At 35.1% G+C, this 24,697-nt stretch overlaps 1 protein-coding gene across 1 annotated transcript; it reads right to left on the bottom strand.

Annotated features, from left to right (window-relative positions):
• On the bottom strand, positions 1–24,536 carry LOC124637012 (acetylcholine receptor subunit alpha-like 2). The gene is made up of 8 exons (XM_047173321.1): positions 24,200–24,536; positions 12,284–12,328; positions 11,856–11,965; positions 9,112–9,292; positions 8,410–8,563; positions 2,542–3,115; positions 2,270–2,462; positions 1–2,131 (listed from the first exon to the last, which is right to left on the bottom strand). The coding sequence occupies exons 1-8, from the start codon at positions 24,380–24,382 to the stop codon at positions 1,934–1,936; spliced, it is 1,638 nt and encodes a 545-aa protein (XP_047029277.1). The 5' UTR covers positions 24,383–24,536; the 3' UTR covers positions 1–1,933.
• Positions 24,537–24,697: the final 161 nt, after the last annotated feature.

Below are 24,697 nucleotides of genomic sequence, written 5' to 3' on the forward strand. Positions count from 1 at the left end.
GTCAAAGTTTACATTATAAACACGGCTTCAGTTAACTCTAACAGCTACAAAGTCCGTTAAACTAAACTTACATGAGCTTAACACTAATTCGACTACTTTGTTTATTTTGGCAAACCGTTATAGCTACACAGATAGCCCCAATTTGATAAAGCACAATAAATTAATGCTTGATAGAGGAAAGTCATTAAAGTTTTTAATTAACAAAATAGCTGTTTGTTTACTTTGCTCTATTAAAAGGCTGGTTTACACAGTTTTGGGAATCGAACCCTAACCACATAGTGTAAATTATCGAGAGATGAGTGATTAATGTTTTTCGTACACAAACTAATGTTTAAATTGTCAATATATCGGAGGATTTGTTCACAATCGATATTTTTTAAGGTTTATTTAGCATAATTTATCTAAAACTAGACAAAGAAAGTTAAGTATCGTATAGGGCAACAAAAATTTAGTTTGTATCTATAGAACTTCTGATGAGTAAATGTAAAATTGTTGTTTTTAAGAACTGTGCAATATCAAAATGAGTCTACTAATGCAAGTGCAGTTGAAATAATTGAGTAAAATCGTTACCACTTTTAAATACATTTTATAAGATATGGATTATGTGTGTTACAGAATATTAGCCTGATAATAATGTTATTAACACCATTTTTTAATACCTACAAACGGTACAAATATTAATGATTGATAAAGATAAAAAACGGCAGTTACAATTTGTATTAAAAATGAACCATCAACTTAAGATGTTTTTTCAATTTGCAAATAGAACATGTAAAAAAGTTTAAAACAATGAAACACTATTAATCAAAAGACATGATTATAACAATTTATTATAAAAAACTTGGATACCCAAACGTTAATTTCTAACCCTAAAAACGATGAGCATTACGAATCTCATTACTACAATAGTTAATTATTACTAACACAGCCATGTTTTGTTAAAGAAAATGTATACTTCCAAAACATTATGTAACATTTCACCCAATCTATCTTCTTTGGCAAGAAAACCTACGTCGAAATAATCATTTAAAATATCACTTCAAGGGTGCCTAACACAACCCGTTTTAGGAACATAAAAAAAATACTAATTTGCGATTGTAAAATAAAAAATATCTACTTCATTGTGCGTAGTTACAGATTCCACAAAAATACGTTGTTTGGAAAAAAATAACTATAAATAAAATAGGCACTGTTGAATTATTCAGGATAGCCAATCGCCAGAACCTATCGCTATACTTTCTCGCATCCCCGATACAATTTCTTAGAGACCTTAAAAAAAACGTTATCTAAAGCGAGAAAAATAAGATAAGACAATAATTTATTAGTGTACCGTATCAAACTGAACAAAGAACAATTTATTACCCTCCTGCTTCATCCAACTTAAACACTAAATTTTTACTTGAAACCTTAAGCTACTTATATTATAATGTTACGATACAATTCACAGCCTATTTTGGCTTCACAACGTCTAATTAGGATTATGAATACATTAGAAGAAAAGTCTTATTTAATTACTAAGATATTTCAGAAATTAGCAATAGACCTGTTTTGGTAATTAGTTTCAGAACATATTTCAAAATGTTACACGTTCTTGGTGGTTTTGATATGAACTGGAAACTCTATTTTCTTTTTTATTTGGCAAACTCCCAGGACTAGTCTAAAGCATTATAAATAAAAATCGGTAAATCTTTCGGAAAGTATTTAGCATCAAAAGTTTTAGCGCCGAATAAGAAAGTAGGTAGATAGTTATGCAAAATTCTAAATTACCAACAATATTTTTGAAATCGCATAAAACAACCGTTGATTCACATTGCTAGCCATTGATTTTAACCCTCATTACCTGAGCCCTTCAAAATCATCACGCCCTTCAAAATTTTCAAATCTCCAAGGATACCCTTTACCAGTTGAAATTTTCATCTGGTTTCACGAATACCTATGGGTCCCCACTGTCAACTGGTAAGAATTGCTGCTGGGCTACTGAAGACAGCATCATGTCAATAGGCTTGGTGTCATCGTACAGTGATGGAGCTTCGCAAAGAATGGCAAATGTACCGACGATGGAGGCGATGGTGAAAATCCAGAGGAAGAGACGATCAAGTACCATGGCCACGAAACCCCAGTCTTGGTCTTCCTAGTAGGAGAAAATACAGGACCATATGAGACATTGGTTGCGATGATGTAGTGCAAACAGGTTCAACAAATTTTAGGACTTCAAATAATCACATACTTGAAAAAAATATCCGTAGGTTCATAAAAGAAATATACTTACAGCATTAAACTCATCCTGCCTCTGCATGTGGTGTTGAATAAACATCACGTTATGGATAGCCTTCTCCAGTTCAAAGGGATACTTCTTGCGCGGAGCCACGTCACTAAGAGAGTCATCTAGTCCTGACATTACTGATGGTAGACCGTTGTAACCAGCACCAAGGCTGCCCAAAGCTCCGACGAGTCCGCTGAACCTTTAAAATGGACCAAAATGAAGCAATTTCTGTAGAAGAAAATATCTTCTAAGGAAACCAAAGGACTTTTAAACAATACCTGTTAGTTGCAGTAGTCGAATGCAATCCATTACATCCACCAGGCAGATGATGACGCAGAGAATCAGGACTTGAAGCATTAGAATTCGTCTGTTCAGCAGCAGCCAAAGCATCCTTAAACTTATTCTTATTCTTCATACTCCTTCCAGCAATTTTCTGAGCAGCTAGATCTCTCAACAGATCCTTTGGTACTCGCATCAGTAGTAGCTTTGGTAGTTTCGTTATAAAGAATTTCCGTACCCAAGGAGCCATTTTATGTGTACTCGGCTTACGGTAGTGAACGTTTAGTATTATTATAGTGATCACTACCGATAGTCCTACCAGTAACATAGTGAATAGTAGGTACTTTCCTAGCAATGGTAAGGCAAGTGACGTTGAAGGGATGATTTCCGAAATCAGCAAGAAGAACATAGTTTGCGATAGTAATATAGAAATGCTGAGGGCAATTTTCTCCCCTGAATCTGCTGGAAGGTAGAAGACTAAGACTGACAGGTATGATATGCCAACACAGGGCACAATTAAATTTACTGTGTAAAATAGGGTTTTCCTTCGAAGCGTGATGTTGAAGAAAATATCTGAAACAAGCAACTCTTGTCAATAAACGTTTTTAAACTTCCGCCGTACACATTTATAAATAATCGTCATCGTAGTGAAAATAGACGCAAATCCCGCCAAAAAATGTCGGTACATGTACTTATGTAGGGTAAATGACACTGCGAATCCAATATGTGAACATTGTGACGACCAAAGGAGACTAGACTAAAAACTAAACTGGTCTAGTGGACACCAAAAGCCATACAGTGTCGTGTTCAGGTAAGTCCCGATTTATTTATAAATATGAATTCTCGACAAATATTTTACACGATAAGATCCTACTAGATATAACATCATGATTGCAAATGTATTCAGAATGGAAGTAATATAGTACCCATTCTTAGGCAATAAAAATAACAAATTGTAATCGATACACTTTATTTTGTAATAATATAATGTGGTCTTTATTCTATTTCAAGCTAAGAGTTTATTAATGGTGATTTTGGGCCAATCAGCGTCAAGACTACAACTTTGGCAATCAGAAAATTTACAATGCTCTTAGATATTAAATATAAGCAAAATATGAGCGTGTTTAAATAAATAATAAAAATCGAAAACGTACAAACTATACATCAATTTAAATAAAATAAAATAAAAGTCTAAAGAATGAAAAATAGATCTCACGTAGGTTACCCGAAACATATCCTGCAAACCTTAAGATTTACAACAACAAAATGGTAGTTCTTAATAAAAACCTCTATTTGTAAAGTCCAGAAGACATTGAAACGGACAAAGGATTTAATTTCAGTCTTTGTGAAGAATCTTATTGTCTAGACTGGAACACGTTATGGTCAGTTACTGTAGTGAATGAGGTTCCTCTAAGAACTGAGTTACAGAAAGATAAACTCCTGCTGCTAACCGATTTGTTTGTTCCCCAAGTTTGTAAGGATCCCGGATTTATCTTTAATGCTACGTTTAATAGATTAAATGGTATTAAATGGTGAAGTTTTACTGAGTTTTTAACGCAAAGTTTTGCTGTTTGATTCTTGCCTTGTTATTAACAATGGGTTCTGTTGGGTGTAGTTTCGTTTGTACTTTTAAATCTTAGATACAATATTTTACCTTTTATTCTAATCATCGTTTTCTACCTAGCTAACCATCGACAATTTTTTCTATGTAAATAAGTCCATATCAATAAGTAATAGGGGTTGCTGCAATTGAATAAGGTTGAAATGACGCCGAAAACTCAAAAAAACATTGAATGTTTGGCGGTTCTGAGGCTGGACCCACATTTTCCTACTCTTAGGTGTTCATTAAGTTATTGTTTAGTTACATAGCAAAACATGGTTAGTTATATCGATACTGGTTTCGGTCTCCGAATTAATTTTATCGTATTTTCTTATGCGGCTGGTATCTTAAATGGTAATTAATTAACAACAGACATTACAACTTCCTTCCCAATAATAATTAACTGGAGAGTTCTCGAATCGATATATTGTTACAGACGTGAATTCCTCTTTTCCTCGTAAAATACCGGCAATTATCATCAAAGAATCGAAAGGGGGATTGTATTTTGACGGCGGTAAGACCTCGAAGTAGGCAGTAATTACAGGGTGCTCTCTCTGCAAATTGCTAAGATTTAGACGTTTTGAAGATGTTATAGTTGACTTGTGTTTTGGATAGTAACAATTTTGTGATTGAAGTTCATGGTTTCATAGAAAATAAATAATGTTTTGGCAAATTAATTGTAATAATCTTTATCAAAATATACCTAGTTTTGAACCAGTCAGGTCCAAGAAAACAACGCATTTTAGTATCCAATAGCAAAACAAGGTTGGCATCGACATCTAAAATAAACGCAATTTATATAAATAATCACAACCAATTACAAACCTTACAGCCATAATTCACAGAAATTAAAACAATTTGACCTTACAATAAAAATAATAATCAAATAGCCAGCCAAAGGTGTGGAACGTGAAAATGTATCAACGGAAAAAAGGTTGAAAATCTCCAGAGGGCCGTTAAGCTGAAATGAAAGGGGTGTCATTATGAACTTCCAAATGTGTTTATCTAAACGTGAAATATATGGTTGTTAAACGGCGAGCTTCGTAAGCGAAATTACGTATGCTGCGTAAGGGCGCGCGTGATGTCAGCCGGGAGATGGCCCATCTGTCACACGCGAATAACAATGACTGGACGTGGAGAGTATGGCCTGCTAAATCGTTGGGATGAATGAGGACTGTGTATGAGGGGGAAGAAAAATGCCCAGGACTAAGCATAAAACTGGCTGCTGTTATTTTTGGACATCTGTCAGTTGAAGAGATGACGCTCATTAAGTTTGGAGTTATGTTCGGTTTAAGTTGCGAGCCATTCCTAGTTGTTTATGTTTTCTTGAGACTGGATACATTATTTGAAAAAGCTGAGGTTTAAGAGGATGCCTTAGGTACTAATGGCGAATTTATTTTATCTGGCTACAACTTCGCTACAGAAAAAGGACACTGTTTCTTTAGTAAAATCAAAAAGTATAAAAAAATAAATCTGAGCATTCGAAGCCAAGTTTTCCTGTTAAAGTGTCAGTGTATTTTGTTCTCATAAGTAGTGTTACTAGCTGGGAAAACTGCTTGATTCTCTAACAATTGCCTGTAAGTGCATAAAGACGGTTTCTATAGGCATCAAGTGGGCCTCTTCAAAGCTTTTGTCCGAACGAGTTCCTTTATATCGTTGATACTTGAGCGGTTTTACAAATAGGTTTTGTTTATTTTGCCAGTTTTCCGTGTGTGATACTGTTAATCGCTTATGATGATTCCATTCCATTCGCATATGTGGTGTTATTGTTTTAATATAGGTAAATATTGGTTCATTATATTACATATCACAAAACCCAGCTGCTAAATATATCAGTGTCCGAAGGCGTGGTACTATTATGGATAGCAAAAGACTAGGTAAACTGAATAGAAAATCCGTTCGTTAAAAGTTCACGAATAAGGAAAAGTGCAGATTCAACTAATGTCTAGAAGAAACAACAAAGAAGAATCTTCGATACACGAACACTCTCACAACAGTAGCTAATAAATACACAACAGTACTAACTTAACATGATAAATTAGAAGCTTCAAGAGCTGATCTGCATTCAGGGTTCGCGCTCAAAGACATTACCGAAACAACCGTTTAACCTGTTCAAGGAGAGATGGCGGCAGTAAAACTCACTAATTTTGCATAGATAAGAGTTTTCGCCGTTCTACGGTAATTTACAATGTTCCCAGATTAGCGTTGTGCGACAACTCCCCGAAATAAAAGGATTGTCTCAAAAGATGGTGGTTTTAGTGAGACTTGGTTGATGCCAACTTCATGGAGATAATGGCAGAATTGTTGATTTTATTGCTGTTTTATTTATGATTTTATGCCGTTTGGAAGTTGGGTTTATTGACGTTGAAGGTAATGGAGTCTCCATTATAAGAATAAGCCTCTCCATAATGGAGAGGCTTATAATTAAAGTTTTAGTCATAAACTTTTATAACAGACTTGCATAAAATGCCTTTAAAACTGATTTGACATTTAATTTTACTGGATACTTCGTAATATACCCAAAGGAACCAAAACCTATCTATAAAAAGCTTTTATTTTCATTAATTGAAAATATTTTATGTAGCGATGCGTATCATCGTTTTAACATGAAATAGATTTTTTCCACTATATATTATTTCAATTTGGACTTAAATTGAAACAACACTGTCTTTTACAAGTGAACTTTAACCTATGAAAGTTATTACCTCGTCTCCGATCGTAATAACTGGCATTATGAAGTGGTCCAAACTATATTGAAGCTACACCAACAGAGATTAACTCAAGATTTAATACAAATATTTGTTATATTTTCCAAGAAGTTTCTATTCATAGGAGAAATAACACTTTACTGAAGTTGGTAGCCCATATTTGCAAGTTTGTAAGCATATTATCCAATCAAACTTCGGAACAAGTAATTTGTTTAGTTTAAAACTTTGATTAGATTTATATTGGAGCATCGTTGTGTTAAATCCTTTTTAATTTTTCTCGTATGTATTTTTTAATATAATAATTATCTAACTAAAGTAACAGGCTTTAAATTTTGACTCCTTAGATAATGTTTTGCAAAAGAAATCTCAACAAACGTGTTTAATGGTCAAGCCAAGAAAACTCCAAAGATATTTCTATGTTACAAGCTTTTTCACAGTTGCTGAATTTCCTTTTGTAACCGTATTTTTGTAAAGGTAGTTGTCAATTGTTTCCTGTCAAGCGTATACACGATAATAGGCATGATGACAGTAATCAAAAATCATTAAAATAATATATTTATTAAATTAAACTTGAAGCTTGGAATATAAAACGCGCATTGTTTTCTTTATTAATAATGTGATTAATATGTATTTTTATAAAATAAAATTACGAAATAAGGCAATCCGCCATGATATCTTGAACACCAATCAGAGCTCGTGACGTCATTTCTCAAAACAACTCGCGCGAAAGCGCGCGAACGTCACATTTCGTTATTGTGAACTTCCACTGCGATCTTTGTATTTAATTAATTAATTGTTTATAACACGAGTTATGGAGCCCGGATTTATCAAGGCAAACAGCGCTAATTTGCCTAGAATTGATATCATAATGCTGGGAAAGTTTTTGGCATCAAATAAAGATTTTTGTTCAGCTGAATTTAGAAATGTTAAAACTTCCATGTAAGTATACTAGTTTAATTAAAAAACAATGAGAGATGAAACCTAACCTCGAAATAGTTATTTACATTATAAACTATGCTAGAATCTAGAGAACTACGTAATAACTTACATCAAAGTGATCTTCACAAAAATAAAGTTGTACCCTGGGCAATATTGCTTTTGAATCTCGCCTTGCAAGTTTAAGCCACTTGTTTCGTATTTTTTTATTGTGAGGAACGTACACAAATAACTTATCAGGAGTTGTTTTGGATGTGTTCTTACTTGGTCCCCCAGTGACCCTACAACACCTATGCCCTTTCGAATTCATATTTAATAACACAAAAAACTTAATTATTGCACGAGCGTTGTTTACTTGCGTTTTGTAATTTCAGTCGTGACGTCACAAGTGACACCATGACACTGACAAGCGTTTTTGCGCCGGATTCAAAGTGGACAGAGAAAAGTGCAATTATTTGATAAAAAATCTTCGCATTTTCTTAAAATTAATAATTTTTCATATAAAATAGACGTATACCTACATCATACAAAGGAATTTAAAATTTGTCATCATGCCTATTGACCAGTATGAAAAGGCTGTTAATTATACATAATATGTATCTATACTTTTATTTTAAACTTACCAGGATACGGCTCTTGGCAGCAAGGGTAATACCGCTCATGTCTCTCCGCTGGTACTCCAAGAATATCCCATTCCACTGAGGGATAGTACTCGCGAAGGTCTATGCCCACATCCACCATATCACCCTTCTTCTGATTAATGTGCTTCAAGTCAATCTGCGAACATAAGATGTGTTATTTTGGGAACATTACGAGTATGCAATGATCCGAACTGACCGCTAGTATTTCGAGTGGAAAAATCCTCTGAAAAAGCCATTTAGGCTAGCTACCATTTATCATATTCGTCTGAGAGTTAGAAAGTATTGTGTATAAGTAGTAATTGTTATAGTTCTTAGCTTTTTTCGTAATAGCAGTACAATGTGTCTGACATTTGAGTCTTTGTTCTTAACTGAATAAATAGCAGTACACAGTAGGTGAAAATATTCTGAGACGTATTTACTAATTGTGTTTTCACGGCTCTATAATTAATTGCTAATTTAATAGAGTTCCCTTCAGAAAACAAATGAAAAAGGGACCTCCATTAAATTTCTTTGATCTGCCATAAATTTTCTGTAATCTCAATCAACTAATTGCGTTCGGGATAATTTACACTAGGGTTTTTATAATGTCTTTTACAGACCTTGTAATGACCGATTATATCTACTCAATAAAAATTGAAAATTTGCAATATATTTTATATGAAACAGGTCCTTTCAAATTCTTACCTGATCACCATCATAACTCCAAGATCCAAACTTCAAGAAGCAAGTTTGCTGATCAAACGGAAAATATCGCACGTCTATCTCACATGAAGACTTGAAGATGGCCGGAGGAGTCCACAGAACCTTCCCAGTGTGATGCAGCACTGCTTTCGTCATCGTTGTCACTACGTACTCACCGTCAGCACTGGTGAAATAAGGAGTTTTAGTACTAGGGTCACATAGGGTGTTAGACATTCTTTAATAATTGTTAACTTAATAAAGGTTCGAACTTGTTTTCATAGGCATGTGTTTAATAATAACAAAGAGTGACTGCCTATCTGACCTCCTCTTGTTAGGACTGGTTGTCTGACTTTCTGGCATTTGACTACCCGTAACGACTGCTGAACATGTTCAAATGATAGCCGTAGTAGGTACTAGGGTCACAGAATATGTATGGAGATGTTTGCAGACGTGTAGTATCAGAAATCGCTTTGAAGAGATTTGAATACATATTTGTGTGTCTAGACGTAACACCCGATTGGTTTTCTGAGTTAAAGTTGTTTTGTGCCTGGATTTACGGTTATTTGAGACTTAACTTTGGGTAACGATAATCTTAATAGTAGCCACTTGAGTACGAGATACTGATATAAAGAAGAAATCCCTTTTTTACGACAATTATCGGAAGAAAGAGTGGTCATTATATTTAATATTGATGTTTGAGAGTACGACAGGTAGATTTTTATCTTACCTTCAATTTAAAAAAACTTGCTAAAATAACCCTTTTTACTCAAAAAAGCCAGCCTTATTTACAGCGCAAACACAATTGCCATATATAAACCGGTACATACCGCCTAACGTCCACATATACATATATTATGGGGCATTATACTCCAGCGTAGTGCGTTGCCCAATTTATGACAGCCACCATAAACCTATCAAAAGGCAGCTGATACGTGAAGGGACGGTACGGTCCGAAGAAGATAAGGCGCAAGTTATGGCGGATTAGCGGGCTTAAAAGTATTTAATTCGTATATAATAAAATATAATACTTGTAGGGTGAAAATCTTTGTACCTACAGTTCTTCTTGTAGTGAGGAATTGAACATTTTTGAATTTCTTTTTTGACACGACGTTTTTTTTTTAATATTTTAAAGGCCGCTTACCCACATATTTTCTCTTATTAAAGGCAAAGTCACAATCGTTTATTGAAACTAGGCTTATAAGATTGCCACTTTTTCACGAAGAATTGCGGACCCCCAAAACATTACCGTTTCACGACTTTAGTGTTATGACTCGAAAGAAGAAGCAGTGAAGAACAAACTTCCCAGCAATGCAGCTGTCTATTGCATTTTAACTATTGGTATAATTTGACAAGTATACAATACAATATTGTCTAAATAATATTTTCCAATTTTAAACACCGAAAATACAATCAACATTATTGCATCTAATCAGACAATATCAGGCAAGAAATCCAACCGACAGACCAGTTAGCTGATCTAGCCTCTCTCTCAAGACATAAGCCGCTTACACAGGGTCGACACAGCGTAAGATTAGTCGCACGTGCGTCTCTCATTCACTAGCCATGATTAATCGTCCACCGGCCTGTTTTGACACAACATGATGTATCATTCGCGAACGCTTTCTTGTCGATATTTCGTTCAATCAATTAGGTTAAGGATACATTGCCTATTTTGTTGGAAGTCACGACAAACAAACGTTTTTGACTGGTTGGTTTTGTTTGAGTCAGTTGTCAATTGATTTTGACACTTTTGAGCTGATGATGAATCAGTTTTTTTACTCGAAGTCTAAAAAGAGTCTCTTTCAATTATTTTTATAAGGCTTAATAAATCATAATTCATGCCACTAGAAGAAATGCTACAAATTATTTCAAACACGACGCCAACCCACCCTTCCACGATTACACTTTTGGCACAGCCATAGCAAAACAAACGCTATGGCAAGAAGCTATCAAGATCCGTGTATCTAAGTGGAACGCATGAACCGCATGATTTATGTTCTCCTAGTACCGATGCGACGGAACACCATGCATCATGGGATGGGAATGTACTGTCCATAACAACTGACTCGTTAAATCTCGGCGTTTCCTCGATTTTAGGGGCTTGGTTTGGTGACTTTATGGTGTTATGGTTTTTGTTTCGTTAAGAATACCGATAAACTGTTTTGTAACTTGTGAAATTACAGCTTTTATGTGTATAAATAGATGTATTATAGGTTCAGTGTCCACTGTCCCATCAAAACACGGCAAAAATTCCAAAATTAACCTTTCTCACATAACTCGTAAATTACAACAAAGCGAAATATTTTAATCAGCGAACGCGAGCGTAAAGCCGCTCGCAATTATGGCATCTACAGACAAGTTCGCTGGTACAACAATGCAATTTGGTGCAGGCTAATGTCCAAATGTTGGACGGCCAAGTTCGGAGCTGTGAAATTAATTTGCTAAACGTATTCGTACGCGAGCCGTATCGGATGTCGCTCGTTGTGTGGTTAGAACATCTATGAGTTCTGTAATTGGGCTTTTGGGAGTGTTGGACGTGAGTGCAGTTTTATATTCAAGTGGTTTTATCGTATAGAGAATAGCTGCTGTCTGCCAGAGTCGTTTGTATGGCTGGAATAAGAGTGAATTATTCTGTTTTCCGTTGTTGATTTATTGTCAACCTTTTCATTTTCGAAGAAAGCAGGTGGCATGGTGGCAGCTTATTTTGTAGGCATTTATTGATACTTTAATATTTAATTCGTACTTACTTGTTATACAGCACAATGTCAGGTAGCCAGATGTGTTCTGATGGTACGTATAGTTCCTTTACTCCACCGTATTCCAGGGGATCCCATTTGAACTTATGGTCTTCCCATTCCTGAACATAAAGGCGTATAAAAAATACAACTTCAATAGTTAATATTGCAAATATAATGGGATTGAAATCCTATATTTACGATTTTTTTTTCAGTCTTTGTAAAATAATTTTAAGAAATGGGGTCATTTACACTCCCTAACAATATGCATATACACAAATGGCTGTGTCCAAATTGTACCAGTCTCTTACATAAAATATTGTACGTACCATGTACCATATAGCTGGTCCAAATTATGTCACTACACTGGCTTCAGTCTGCCGCAGACAGTCCATCAAGAATTTGCATGTATTTAAATAAATTAATACAAAGTTACTTACGTGCTCCAGCCACACGTTCGTTGTTAGAATCTGATCTTTGAGATTCTGTAACAAATACAAAGCTAATTGAATCATAATACTCTTTCGGGCAGATAAAAAGCACCTCATAGAAGGGATGATATTATGTTAAAAATACATAAGTTAGTACCCAAGGGGAGTACATAAGGAAGTAGATAAGGGGAGTATATAAGGAAGTACATAAGGGGAGTAAATAAGGAAGTAGATAAGGGGAGTATATAAGGAAGTAAATAAAGGGAGTACATAAGGGAAGTATATAAAGAAGTATATAAGGGGTGTACATAAGGAAGTGTATAAGGAAGTATAAAGGAAGAACATAAGGGGAGTAGATATGGAAGTATATTAGGAAGTATATAAGGAGGTAAATAAGGGGAATACATAAGGAAGTACATAAGGGGAGTATACAAGGAAGTACATATGGGGAGTACATCAGGAAGTGTATAAGGAAGTATAAAAGGAAGAACATAAGGGGAGTAGATAAGGAAGTTTATACGTCGAACGTCGTAATCGTAGTAACTAAGACTCAAAATTACCAAATCTGACAAAAAAAATCTCATAATAAAAACTTTAAGATAATTTTTAATTTCATTTCCCAACTTATTCTAGAAAGACACATACTATAAACAAATGTACTGCCACTTATAGCACAGGCCTTACCTAGTTTAAGTAACAGTGTTACTAAATTGTAAACACAAATGCTTGAACAATTAACGTTTATTTATTATTATTATTCATGTACGTCAAAGACTTCTTAATGATATATAGCTAAAACTTTTGACAACTATTAACAGAATTCTTCCATGAAAAACGTCAAAACATTAAAGTTACATCAATGTTCTGTAAAGTAAATTAGATTATGTAATGGCTGGATAGGCATAATATTTAAGTAGATACCAAGACCCACATAAAACCAATATTCACTTCAACGGATCCTCATACAACACAGCTTATAACCCAATAGCCAACCAAACCATCAACAGACCATAAAAAATAACGCTCACTATAGAATACACTCGTAATATTTAGCTCAAAAACTATTATGTTTGTGTCCTATAAAAATGCCAAGAGCACGCTTAAATGCACCGACCGCCTATAAACAAGACACGACCACGCAAAAACTAAATCACGCCGTATAAATAGATTTTTGATCCTTTGTACAAGTTATGTAAATCGATTGTCGTAAGTTGGACCGCTGCCAACGTGTGCCCATCACGCTGAATAGCTCACGGTGCTACATCGGAATACCAACTTTGCACCGTTTAGCCCCTGATTCATGGGGGCAAAATAGCCTGTATCACATAACAGGCTTGGTTTAGAATTTTTGGGTTATTTTGGATTAAAAGGATGGATTTTTGAGGTTTATGTTAGACACTATACGTCGTGTGGAGCAAAGAATGGAGAAAGAGTTGAGTCTACAGATTTGTTAATTTGACACAGAAGAGGACTTTATCAGGCACAAAAAATGAAACCGCAGTATTTTAAGACATTATTTTCTTAACGTTTTATTTATTTGATCAGGTGTGACCTCTAATACTCAATCTAACAGCTTCTAAATAATTACTAATGTTGGATTTTGAACACTAAACGCTACTATATATACTCTTTTAAAAAACTGCTCAAAAAGTATTAAGATCGTTTAAACAAACCCGTGACTTAAACAAACGTATGTGACGGGGCTTATCCTTAATATTCCAAGTGTGCGACGGACCGAACTATTCAGCTGTGTCGATACCTACCAGTAATTTGTTGGCAAATGGATACTGCAGGTCAGTGGGGAACGCGTGCCTTAGTTTAGAAACTATGTCGGACTACAGGAGTACAAATAGTAGTCTTATTACATAGTTCTGTCTGTCGATAACAATTTGTGATATGTTTCGTGTTATTTATTAACACACACATTTGAAGATGAAGATGCAATAATAGTTTACAAAGACACAAGATAAATTGACAAAAAGACATACGGTTACTGGAAGGTAAATATTTGAATAAAAAAATAGTATCAGTCAGTTGAATGTTGAGTTAATAATAAAATAAAATGAAAAGTATGCATATTTGTTGTAGAATTGTGGGAAAATGACATTATAATGGGACCCATTTTTTTTCGACTAGTCTGGTATAGGTTTCTGTTCTATGTAGGTAGTTAAAGAGTAACAATCCTTGAATATATTTTTTATCCGGATCAGCGAAAACGTGACAAATCTCTGAAAAGATTATATGAATAGTTAGTAGTAACCAACTATAAAAAATTAAACCTCTCTTAAAATTACTTCAATAAAGTCACGAAAAGGTAAGGAAATTCGCACGTCTCCCAAAATCCCTTAGACCGAATTTGGCTAATAATTCAAGATCTAAATCTTCCCTTAGCTTCGTAAAGCCGTGTGCACATATCCTGCTTTAGGTAATCGTTATGAATGTTATTCTGCTAAGGGACCCGATGTTAGGCTTAGCGTGCGTAACATTTGTTTGAAGGAACGCCATATTGGGCGTTGAAGGATCTTCGGCATTTATGGGATCTTAGTAAATGTGTTAAAGTGATAAGGTTTTGCTTCTTTGGTGGCATTTTTCTTTGGCTTTTTGACTACGGAAAATCAATGCCAAGGATATCCAAATAAAAATAGGATCCACAAAAATTGCCTTCTAAAATACAGAGGAACTAGTAATAGGGCTGGTTGCCATTGACGGATCGACGGTGCCAAGAATTGCTTATATTTTAAGATCGGTTGGGTCTTGCGGCTGTTACTTAGACACGACCTCATCATGTTAATGAACAGGAAATAAAATGTTTCGTATTCTATGTATATTCATGTCAATTCCTTCTTCGAACTCAGTACATCCCGGAATTCCCACCCCGTTGTATATTACATTACACGCTAGAATATTGCTCATTACACCGAAGTCAATCCTTACACAGCGTGCCAGTGAAATTGGTCAATGAATATTCCACAGCATCCCAAACTAAGGAGATGACACGCAGATCAAGCGCGAATCATGCATGAAGTGTAACGGCCAAGTCTTGATGCAAGTAGTGTAATCTACTGTGACAAAGGAAAATGGACCTCGTGATTTGGGAGATAAGGTTGAGTTTGGCGTGAAGTGGAAAACGAAGTGGGGTATTATTTGGGTAATTTTGTTAGATGTATTTGTCAGTTGAAGGGTGCTCAGTATGTGGTAAAAGTATTTGTTTGTTCCATGATGGACTGCCTCAACATTCATCAGATTTTTTATTCTCATTATGACTACTGAAGGCTGTAGTTCCTGAAGTTATAGTGTAAACGATCTCAATAACAGTTGTTCCCCGCGGCTTTACCCTCATCCCAAGGGAACATACCATACCTGGATAAAAAGGAAACCTAGATGTCCTTTCTTAAGCTCTAGTTATCAGTATACCAAATCAGTTCAGTAGTTATGGCGTGAAAGCTCGACAAACAGACAGAATTACTTTCGAGTTTGAAAGAAAGTTACTTCTACTTTGAAAATCTGTTTTAATGCTGAGTGGATTGTTCTGCAGATTGTTCAGTGTACAATAAGATCTTCAGCCAAGTTCTAAGACTTAATCAAAGGATGTCCTGTATATGTATGTATGCATCTGGCTGTTAACTTGTTACCGCACCGGTAATTAACATCTCACCTGTAATCACCGTTAGTTGAGCTCTGCTATCAGCTATCATATGCATGCTGTAATTGAGTGCCATGTGTAGGTCCTTAAGTCCCGGCATTGAAGGTGTTTAGGCAAGTGAAATCATTGTTGGGGTAGTTAAATTACTATACTTACAGTATGGATTCTTTTCAGTTATTCTGAATTTGCTAAATGACCCATTTTTTAAGTTTTTGTTCGAATATGAATTTTTGGGAAGGTCATCGAATTATTTTTGGATAACGTGTTGATGAATACGTACGTAAAGGTAATACAAAAAAACACTATATTTGTTGTATATTTGATGTATTTATGTTATTATAATAAATAATACAATTTGCAAAAAAAACAAAGCACTCCAAAAGAATTTTCAACAAGTGGATACCTTTGATACCAGGGCATCATAAGCTTAAACAAATGCAGCCAGCGCACATTAGTAGCGACTTGCTATAAATCCACATTTCTTCGATCATTTGTAGTACTCACATTAAAAGCATTTTCCCAAGTTTCCTTCATACCATAAAAATGAACAACTTCTGCGGTTCAAGTTACCCTAATGTTTTATTTTAAAACTCGATATTTCGATGTATAAAGGCTAAAAATGTGGCTTCATCTTTGAAGATTTGGCTTCTGGTCTGACCCCACGGGAAATAAGAGCTAGAAGCTATACAGATTTATTTCAGGAATTCTTAAATCGCACAAGATGCAATAATGTTTCTAACAGCATTGGTCGTGTTCTCAAAGACCGGTAATGTACGACTGGATTTTTGTTTTATTTCGCATTCTTACAAACGTACGTACTAAGGCTTGTATTCTATTTGGGACGAATTTCGTTTCAACCTGGACAAGATACGGACAGACCATTCTTTGACAGTTTTCAAACAAGTCTTATGCATCACGAGATTGTGTCTGGAACTAATACTTCCCTAGATATATACATGATCTTCATACACTTTTTTGCATAATGTCTCACTGATGACCTACGCTTAGCCGATTATCGGCTACAGCGGCTTTTCTAATGTCTCACTAGATACAGGAAAATAACACTGATAACAAATGTAGTGTTAATAAGCTTAATAACCATTGCTAAAACAATTGATATAAAAAAAATAAAAGCAGCACATTACCAGAACTTCAGACGGTATAATTACGATAGCAACTTTAATGATAATATTATAAGAAGGCAAAAACTCCGAACCAGCCCATATAATATGGATGGTTGAAAAACTGTTTCTGCACTCGCTAATGAGCTTTGCCTTTAAGCTAAGCATTCTGGCACCCGGCCAGAGGACATGGCCGAAGAAAAAACCTTTGCACTAGTTATTTCGATCTGTTTGAAAGTTTCTATACTTGGAGAATATTGGGTTGCTAAGGGCAAAATGTGTAATTTTTTAAAAGATATCTGCCAATTTATTGCTCAGAAGGTAAAGATAAAAATATATTTGAAAGAAGTATAATCTTTACATATAAGAGTGGTTTCTCTTGACTACGATACAAAAGTTTCCAGGAAAGTTGCTGAAAAGGCCAATTAACGGAAACCATTTTTATATTCACCATTGAACATGATTTTTAGACAAAGCAGCCATAATAGGATATAGGTATAGAAAACGTAACCATGACCTTTTAGCTAGCTTTCTTCTACCTTTAGAGAGGTATATTTTCAGTTATGAGAATATCTAAGAATGTATTTTGATTTAAAACTAAAATCGTAACTCGATTCTGTTAAAATTGGCGTCGATACCACTTGAAACCTTCAGCATTTTCAAGACTAGTCTATTTTTAGCTCAACCATTTTCACCCGACCATCGGTCAACTCGCTCATATCAATCGCTAGAAGTGAACACCCTATAACTCCCAAGGTGATTTGTCTATAACTAGGTACTTTACAACGCGAACATCCAGACATCGTTTAACGTTTTACTGTTGTCATTTCTGTAAAACGTGTCTCGTTTAAACAAAATTGAACAAGACTTTTGTATTGTCAGCAATTTCGTCTGTTTTGTATTGCGAAGACGAAAATACGATAGCTGTGACGTAAGCAGGGGTATCGAGTGTATCGTGAGTGGTTATTATAGTATCGTTTTTATTGAGCTCGATATCAAGAGTGCGTTCACCTGTGTTCGGGTTTGTTGAGTCATTCTTTTTGAGGGTGTTCGAGATGTTTTTGATATGAAATGTGATGTGTGTCGATAAAATTCTTGATTGTATTTTTGTTTCGGTTCTTCGGACTATTCCGCTTTTGAAAATAACACAACAGTAAACCTTCCTAAATATAAAACCAGAAAGAATGCTGAGGTAAAAAATAAACAACTACCACCGCATTCGGTTTATTCGCTACTTTTAAAACCCGCAATACTCTACAGCCTTTATCCCCGCTATTCCATCTAGTATAGGTACAACATTCTCTCACGTATTAAACTTTCACGAAAACCAAAAATACTCCGAACGAGGAGATCAAACCAATTTCGAAAACATTTCAGGCACGCAAACTCCGGTTCTGAATGGCTGAGTCATAAAAACGACATAAAACCGGTTCAAACCGGACACGATCCGGGGACTGCCGATGGTTGCCGAGGATGGCCGATGATAGCCGAGGAACATGCAGACCGATCGAGAATAGCTTACGTGGCCGACTGCATAGCAATTAAGAGTCCCCCGCGCAGACTGTAAACGTCAATTTTATTTCAATTAAGGACCCTTTACAACTGAAGTCGTTAGCGACTAGGTTATGCGAAAATAAAATCCCTCCATCCCGCTTGTTTGTAGTTCCGGATTGAAAACGGTTTGTTTAGCTACATTCGATTTTTGTAATCGATTTTCGATCTAAACGACATACAAACCCACTACTAATTCTAGAAGCTTGATGCATATGTGAAATTTCTAGAAATTATGGCTATCATTTTGTTTAACATACAGCTCATGTCTCAAACTGTGCTCAAATATTTTCCTATCTTTCAGCAACTTTAAGCTACTACTCATTCATAGCTCGCTTAGTAAATGAATTAAGTTAATCAACTTCTTAAAGCGTACAAGACACAGATTAATACCAAAAAAAAAATTTTACATTTGAATTATTATCCAAACTCAGCAACCAACACAGTTATGCGGATCATCCAATCAAGCAACAGCCAAAAACATTCCGAATACATATTGTTTGAACAAAGACGACATACGAGAAATTTTCGAGCACTAAAAATACAGAATACATCGCGACAGAGGCTCTTTGTACCCATAGTTAACATTCCTTTACCGAACTAACAGCTACGTGAGGAATTCACCCACCCACAACTTCCACCTAGTTTAAATGATAATAGTTGTCCTAACTTACCTTTTATCCTGTTAAAGTTTCATTCTTTAGAATACGTTTTTAATGAGAGGTTAAAAAATTCTCTCGTAGATCTGATTAGAGTTTTATAACAATGATAAAATTGCATATTTAATATATTTTTTCACTAGTTACTCAATCTTATATGTATCTAATAGTTTTGCGATCAGACATTGGACATAATTTATTTTGGACATAATTTATTTGGAGATACTTAATGTCAAAATTAAATCGCTAATCGCAAAACAAATAGATAGCATAAAGAAATCCACGTAATCAAAATGTAGATAAAAACAAATCTTGAAAATACATCAATGTACCAGGGCCACTTAAAAGCCTAGAAGCAATCCCAACACACAGTCTATAACAAAAAGAAACCAGGTAACTACAAGTAGGATGTACCAAGGTTCTCGTTCATTACACGTTAGTAATTAAACTTGCTTCACTTGTTTGACCCACTAACTGATACTGAGTACTTGTATGTAACGGGAGCTGGTAAGAATATTGGTTTTCAAGATTATTTTCAAAACTTTGTAGTAGTAATTATTACATAAATTATTCGAAGTAGTTTGTTACATTCAATTTCTATACATCTATATTTACATTAAAAGAAAACATAAAACGAAGTAATTAATTAATCATTGTAATCTAGTCGCAACACAATATTAAGAAAAACAAGAATTTAGAGTGTCAGACCTTTTGGGTTCTGACTACCCAGAACGACTGCTAAAGATGTTGAAGAAGTCAGGACCCACCAATTTAAGCGACCTTTAAGCGACCGAGGCACGGATTCGGAATGAGATGATGGTCACACAACCATGGCCCAATCATGCCAAGCGTTGCTTAACCTTATGATGAATCGACTCGAGCGGCTGTAACTTAACTACGAGCTCCATACGTTATTAGAGCGCATAAAATTTACTACACTCTCAAACAACTTAGAACAAGTTATGAAAACCACAACATCCTACATTAATCAATACTGATCGTTTTACCAAGCTTTAACAAACTAACCCAATCCAACAAATTAAAAACCGAGTGTTCCCTATAGAGTTAGCGTGCACCGTAATCTTCAAGATCGGGCTGAAACTTGCACAATTTATTGCAGTAATAAATATTCGAGTTCAACTTGAAAACTAGACAATGGATGCGTTTTAGTATTCCTCGGTTATTTGTAATTTTGTATGCAATTTATTACGGCTGAATTAAATGTCCGATAAAAAGAGGAGAAATGTAAATGAGAAAAAATATTGAAAACATGTTTTGGAACGACGGCTTTACAAGTCGTGTTGTTGACTTCCAGTCAAACCGAATACAGCTGTTTGTTTACATATTAAAGACACACAGAAATAATGTGCTTCATTCATTATGTAGAGGTATATAGCATAGTAATAAATATGGTCACCAATACAGAATACGGTGCCGTGTTGATACACATAAGCTAAAGCTAAGCTTAATCTGAAACGATACAATATTGTAATCTGCAAATTAATTTAGTATTATCTTGGGAAGTGTAAGCTATGTACCCTAACAATGTAACCTAGCAAAGACTGAAGACTGTTCTATTAAATAGGTGTCTTTGCAAAATAAAAGGTTGTGTTTAGTTCTTCTATGTAGGTTTTGCATTGACTCCGAAAAAGAACTTTAAAATTACTACGCTCATCAATATCAGGTACACCTATACCTACTTTTTAGGAACCTAATTTGTATTCAAAATACAAGCTGTTGATTTGCATCCGTGCCATATTCAAGGAGGTAATTATGCTAATGATTCTCGACCCAAATCAATAAAAAAATGGTACGTAATTTTTTTTCTTTAATTTTTTTTCCGAATTCCGTAAATGTCATCTAGCCCTTATTTAAACTTGGCGCGTATGTTACTGGCGTTAAAACCGTGCTGCTCCCTCACACAAACGCAAACACAAAGCATACGCAACGATCACTCATAAATTTCATTCATAAAATTGGATTACTTCGGAAATACCACGACATTACAATGACAAAAAAAGCAGTGCATATTAGTTATTTCCCATCTACTGTAATTCCAATTGATTATTTACGTATTGTATGTCCTCCTCCTGAACTATGGCACAAATGCAAATCAACACCTTGTATATAAGTACTAAACTTAAGTTACGCTTTTGCCTGACACCGTTTATTATTCCATGTGTGAAGAAGATTTTAACCTCAAAACTCTCTGCCATCAACTATCATAATGGCGAGTATATTAGAGTTTATGACACAAAATAAAGAATACCAGTCCGCCATGTTTTCCGAACAAACCGTAATCGTAAAACGCAGTGGGTGCTTTAATTGGAAAACTGTTTTAAATTGGGTCGTTATTCTTGCCCAATGCTGTTACGATACTGGCCATTTCTAAATTATTGTGCCAAAAACACATGAAAAAATCTTCTAGTTACGATTCTAATCTGCAGTGATGCTGGGATTTTCAAAAATGCGATCTTATATAGAGTTTTTAGATACTCTGTTAAAGTATTATGTATCCAACTGAGCAATATTATAAGGCCGAGTTTGGGTGTTTGCTTGAAAACCACTGGTCCTATTTCAGTTGCTCTTTCATTGTTAGATAGCTCATTTATCAAGGAAGGCTAAAGGATAGTTTCCCATCCTAGTGCAGGAAGTACGTAGTTCCCTCAGGAGTTGGGTGTAACTCTTTAAGTTTCTTGACTACAACCAGAGCAGAGCTTTGATTAAATTCTATCATACAATGTTTCATGTTTCATTAGGTGCGGTCACGTAGGCATCATGTAGGCAAAAGCTCTATTTCAATGTAAGAAAATCAGGGGTCCATGAAACCACAATACGGTATGGTGGTTGGTTACCATAGCAACACTTCTACAGGTGCTACGAATATTGATAGCCCTCATGGGCCTACTTAAACATTTGAAAAGGGATTAACCGCACAAACACGAATTTAAGAATCCTGTTTGTTTGGGATTTAACCGGTTCAATCCGGATCGGATTAAAGAAAATGGTGTTAAGCGTCGGCGGGCCTTTGTGGTATTTGATGGATACCTAGGTACATAATTCATGTTTGTTTTCTTTGAGCCCCTGATACATATTACGCCCATGCATTGAAAATATATTTTTGTACCTTAGATGGATCTCAATTATTTTTTTATATATTTTAATTTAATCATATTTTATTCACCAAAACCTTTTATAATTCACAGTAAACCAATAAACGTATTGCGCATTTATATTTAACTAGCTTCTGCCAGCGGTTTCACCCGCATCTCGTGGAAACCTCTGCACGAACCCGGATAAAAAGTAGGCTACAGCCTTCCTCGATAAATGGGCTATCTAACACCGAAAGAATTGTTCAAATCGGACCAGTAGTTCCTGAGATTAGCGCGTTCAAACAAACAAACTCTTCAACTTTATAATATTAGTATAGATTAAAAACACCCTATTCATACTAATATTACAAAGCTGAAGAGTATGTATGCCTGAATGCCGTTATCTCAGGAACCATTCATCAGATATGGAAAATTGTTATTGTATTAGATAGCCTTAAAACCGGAGGAGACCATAGGCTTACTATCTAGCTGTGTGAAGTAGTTTCCAAGAGACAGCAGAGCCAATGTGTTAATTCCCTTACCAGATTTTACTTGACCTCATTATCTTAACCGAAAATGACCATAAGTTCAACAAACAAGCTGTACAACAAACTATAAAACATTATAATTTATAGATATTTACTAAATATTTGATTAGGCCCATGAGGGCTGTCCACGTCGCACCTGTAGAACCCTCCGTTGCTATGGTAACCAGAGGTACGGCGGTTTGCGGTAATCAATACACCATAGATGCTTATGCTGTCCTGGTACAATAGATTGGTGTGAAATCAAGATATTGGTTTTTGTAGTTTTATTTTTACAGTGTAAGCGAATCAGGCGTTTTCATAATAGTGGTTTTAGTTGCGCTTAGCAAAACTGAGCGTATGCGTCTGACATATTCCGAGGGGAAAAGTCTGTTACGCGGATCCTGATACTTTTGGTAACTTTTGTACCGGTAGTTCAAAAAATGTGTAAAAGCCTGATTATGACAGAGTATGGCTAGAACTAGAAATGTAAAACCATATAAGTTATCGTACCATATTCCATGTTCATACTAATGTTTCTTTCTTCTTCTTTCAATTGGTTGCCGTTGCTCGTATACGCGCGGCAGACTAACGTTGCCGCTCAAAAAAACCGAGTGAAAAAATCGCTAGTGTGAAAGCGCTGTTAACCAAAACCAACAAGAAATATTTTATTTTTTGTTCTTTTAATAATGAAACAATGTTTATTGTTGTCGTGCATAATAATTAATATACCTAGCTGTCGGTATACCCCAGTATACCCTTTTATGTATTAGACTGGTTTGTTCCTGTAGCTTTCAACCACGTTCATATTTTTCATACACATTTAGAAAGTTCTTCGTTTATAATATTACTAAATAGGTATGAATAGGAAGTAGGATAGATTTGTTATAAATGAGAATATTCATTCATTAACTGAATTTATGATAGATATTTGAATAAATTACCATATTGATACCTACTCACTAACAAATAAATCAAAATTAGATATGGTGGTAAGATTTAGGTATAATTAACTGTTGCTTTATTATTTATTTATCTACATTATTGCTGGCTGCCAAGAAATTACATAAAAATGTAAATCAAATAGAGTGTAATTTAAATTACTCAGAATAAAATAACACAGATTGTTTATTTTTAAAAATATCGTCCTATTGTTAATAATTTCCCCTGAATACCTATTTGAAATCTTAAAGAATAATAATTCTGCTTAACGCATCTCCCAATTCATCATGGTACATGTCACAATTAATTTACGAGCCAGCGTAATCAGATACGTCAAACTTTGTCCAAGTCTACTTTTTCCAATGTTTCAAAAAATATTGTTCAAGTACTTACCAAATCAATCAGTTGTGACAGCCGCAAGCCAAGTTTCACCAACACCGTATTATTGTTTTTATCAACCGGCCGAATCAGTCTATTATAGTTGCTCAGTAAATCGTCGTAAAGGCGTTTCGCATCAGGATTACCGTAACAAACGCCCAAAATAAACAAAAAGATAAGAACAAATGTCCGGGACATTTTGCAATAACACTGAAAATTATTGTCACCATATACCACGGACGCGGACCGTTCACAAAAAGGTTATGTTTTACACGAGATGCGGATATCGAATTGGGTTAATCAAACACAAACTTTATCATTATAAGTCAAAGTCATCATTTCCAATGATTGGATATTAGCGGTAATTGAAAGTAAAGCGATTTTTTCGTAAAAGTAATTTTGACAGCTACGCCCGAGAGGCTGCAGCGATCGTGGCGCCCCTACTGGCGGGAAAACGGTGTAAACATGGCGTCAGTGCGCCGACTCCGAATAAAATTTTATTGGTAGAATGAA

The sequence above is a fragment of the Helicoverpa zea genome, chromosome 15 (assembly GCF_022581195.2).
Source record: "Helicoverpa zea isolate HzStark_Cry1AcR chromosome 15, ilHelZeax1.1, whole genome shotgun sequence".
NCBI classification, from domain to species: Eukaryota; Metazoa; Arthropoda; class Insecta; order Lepidoptera; family Noctuidae; genus Helicoverpa; species Helicoverpa zea.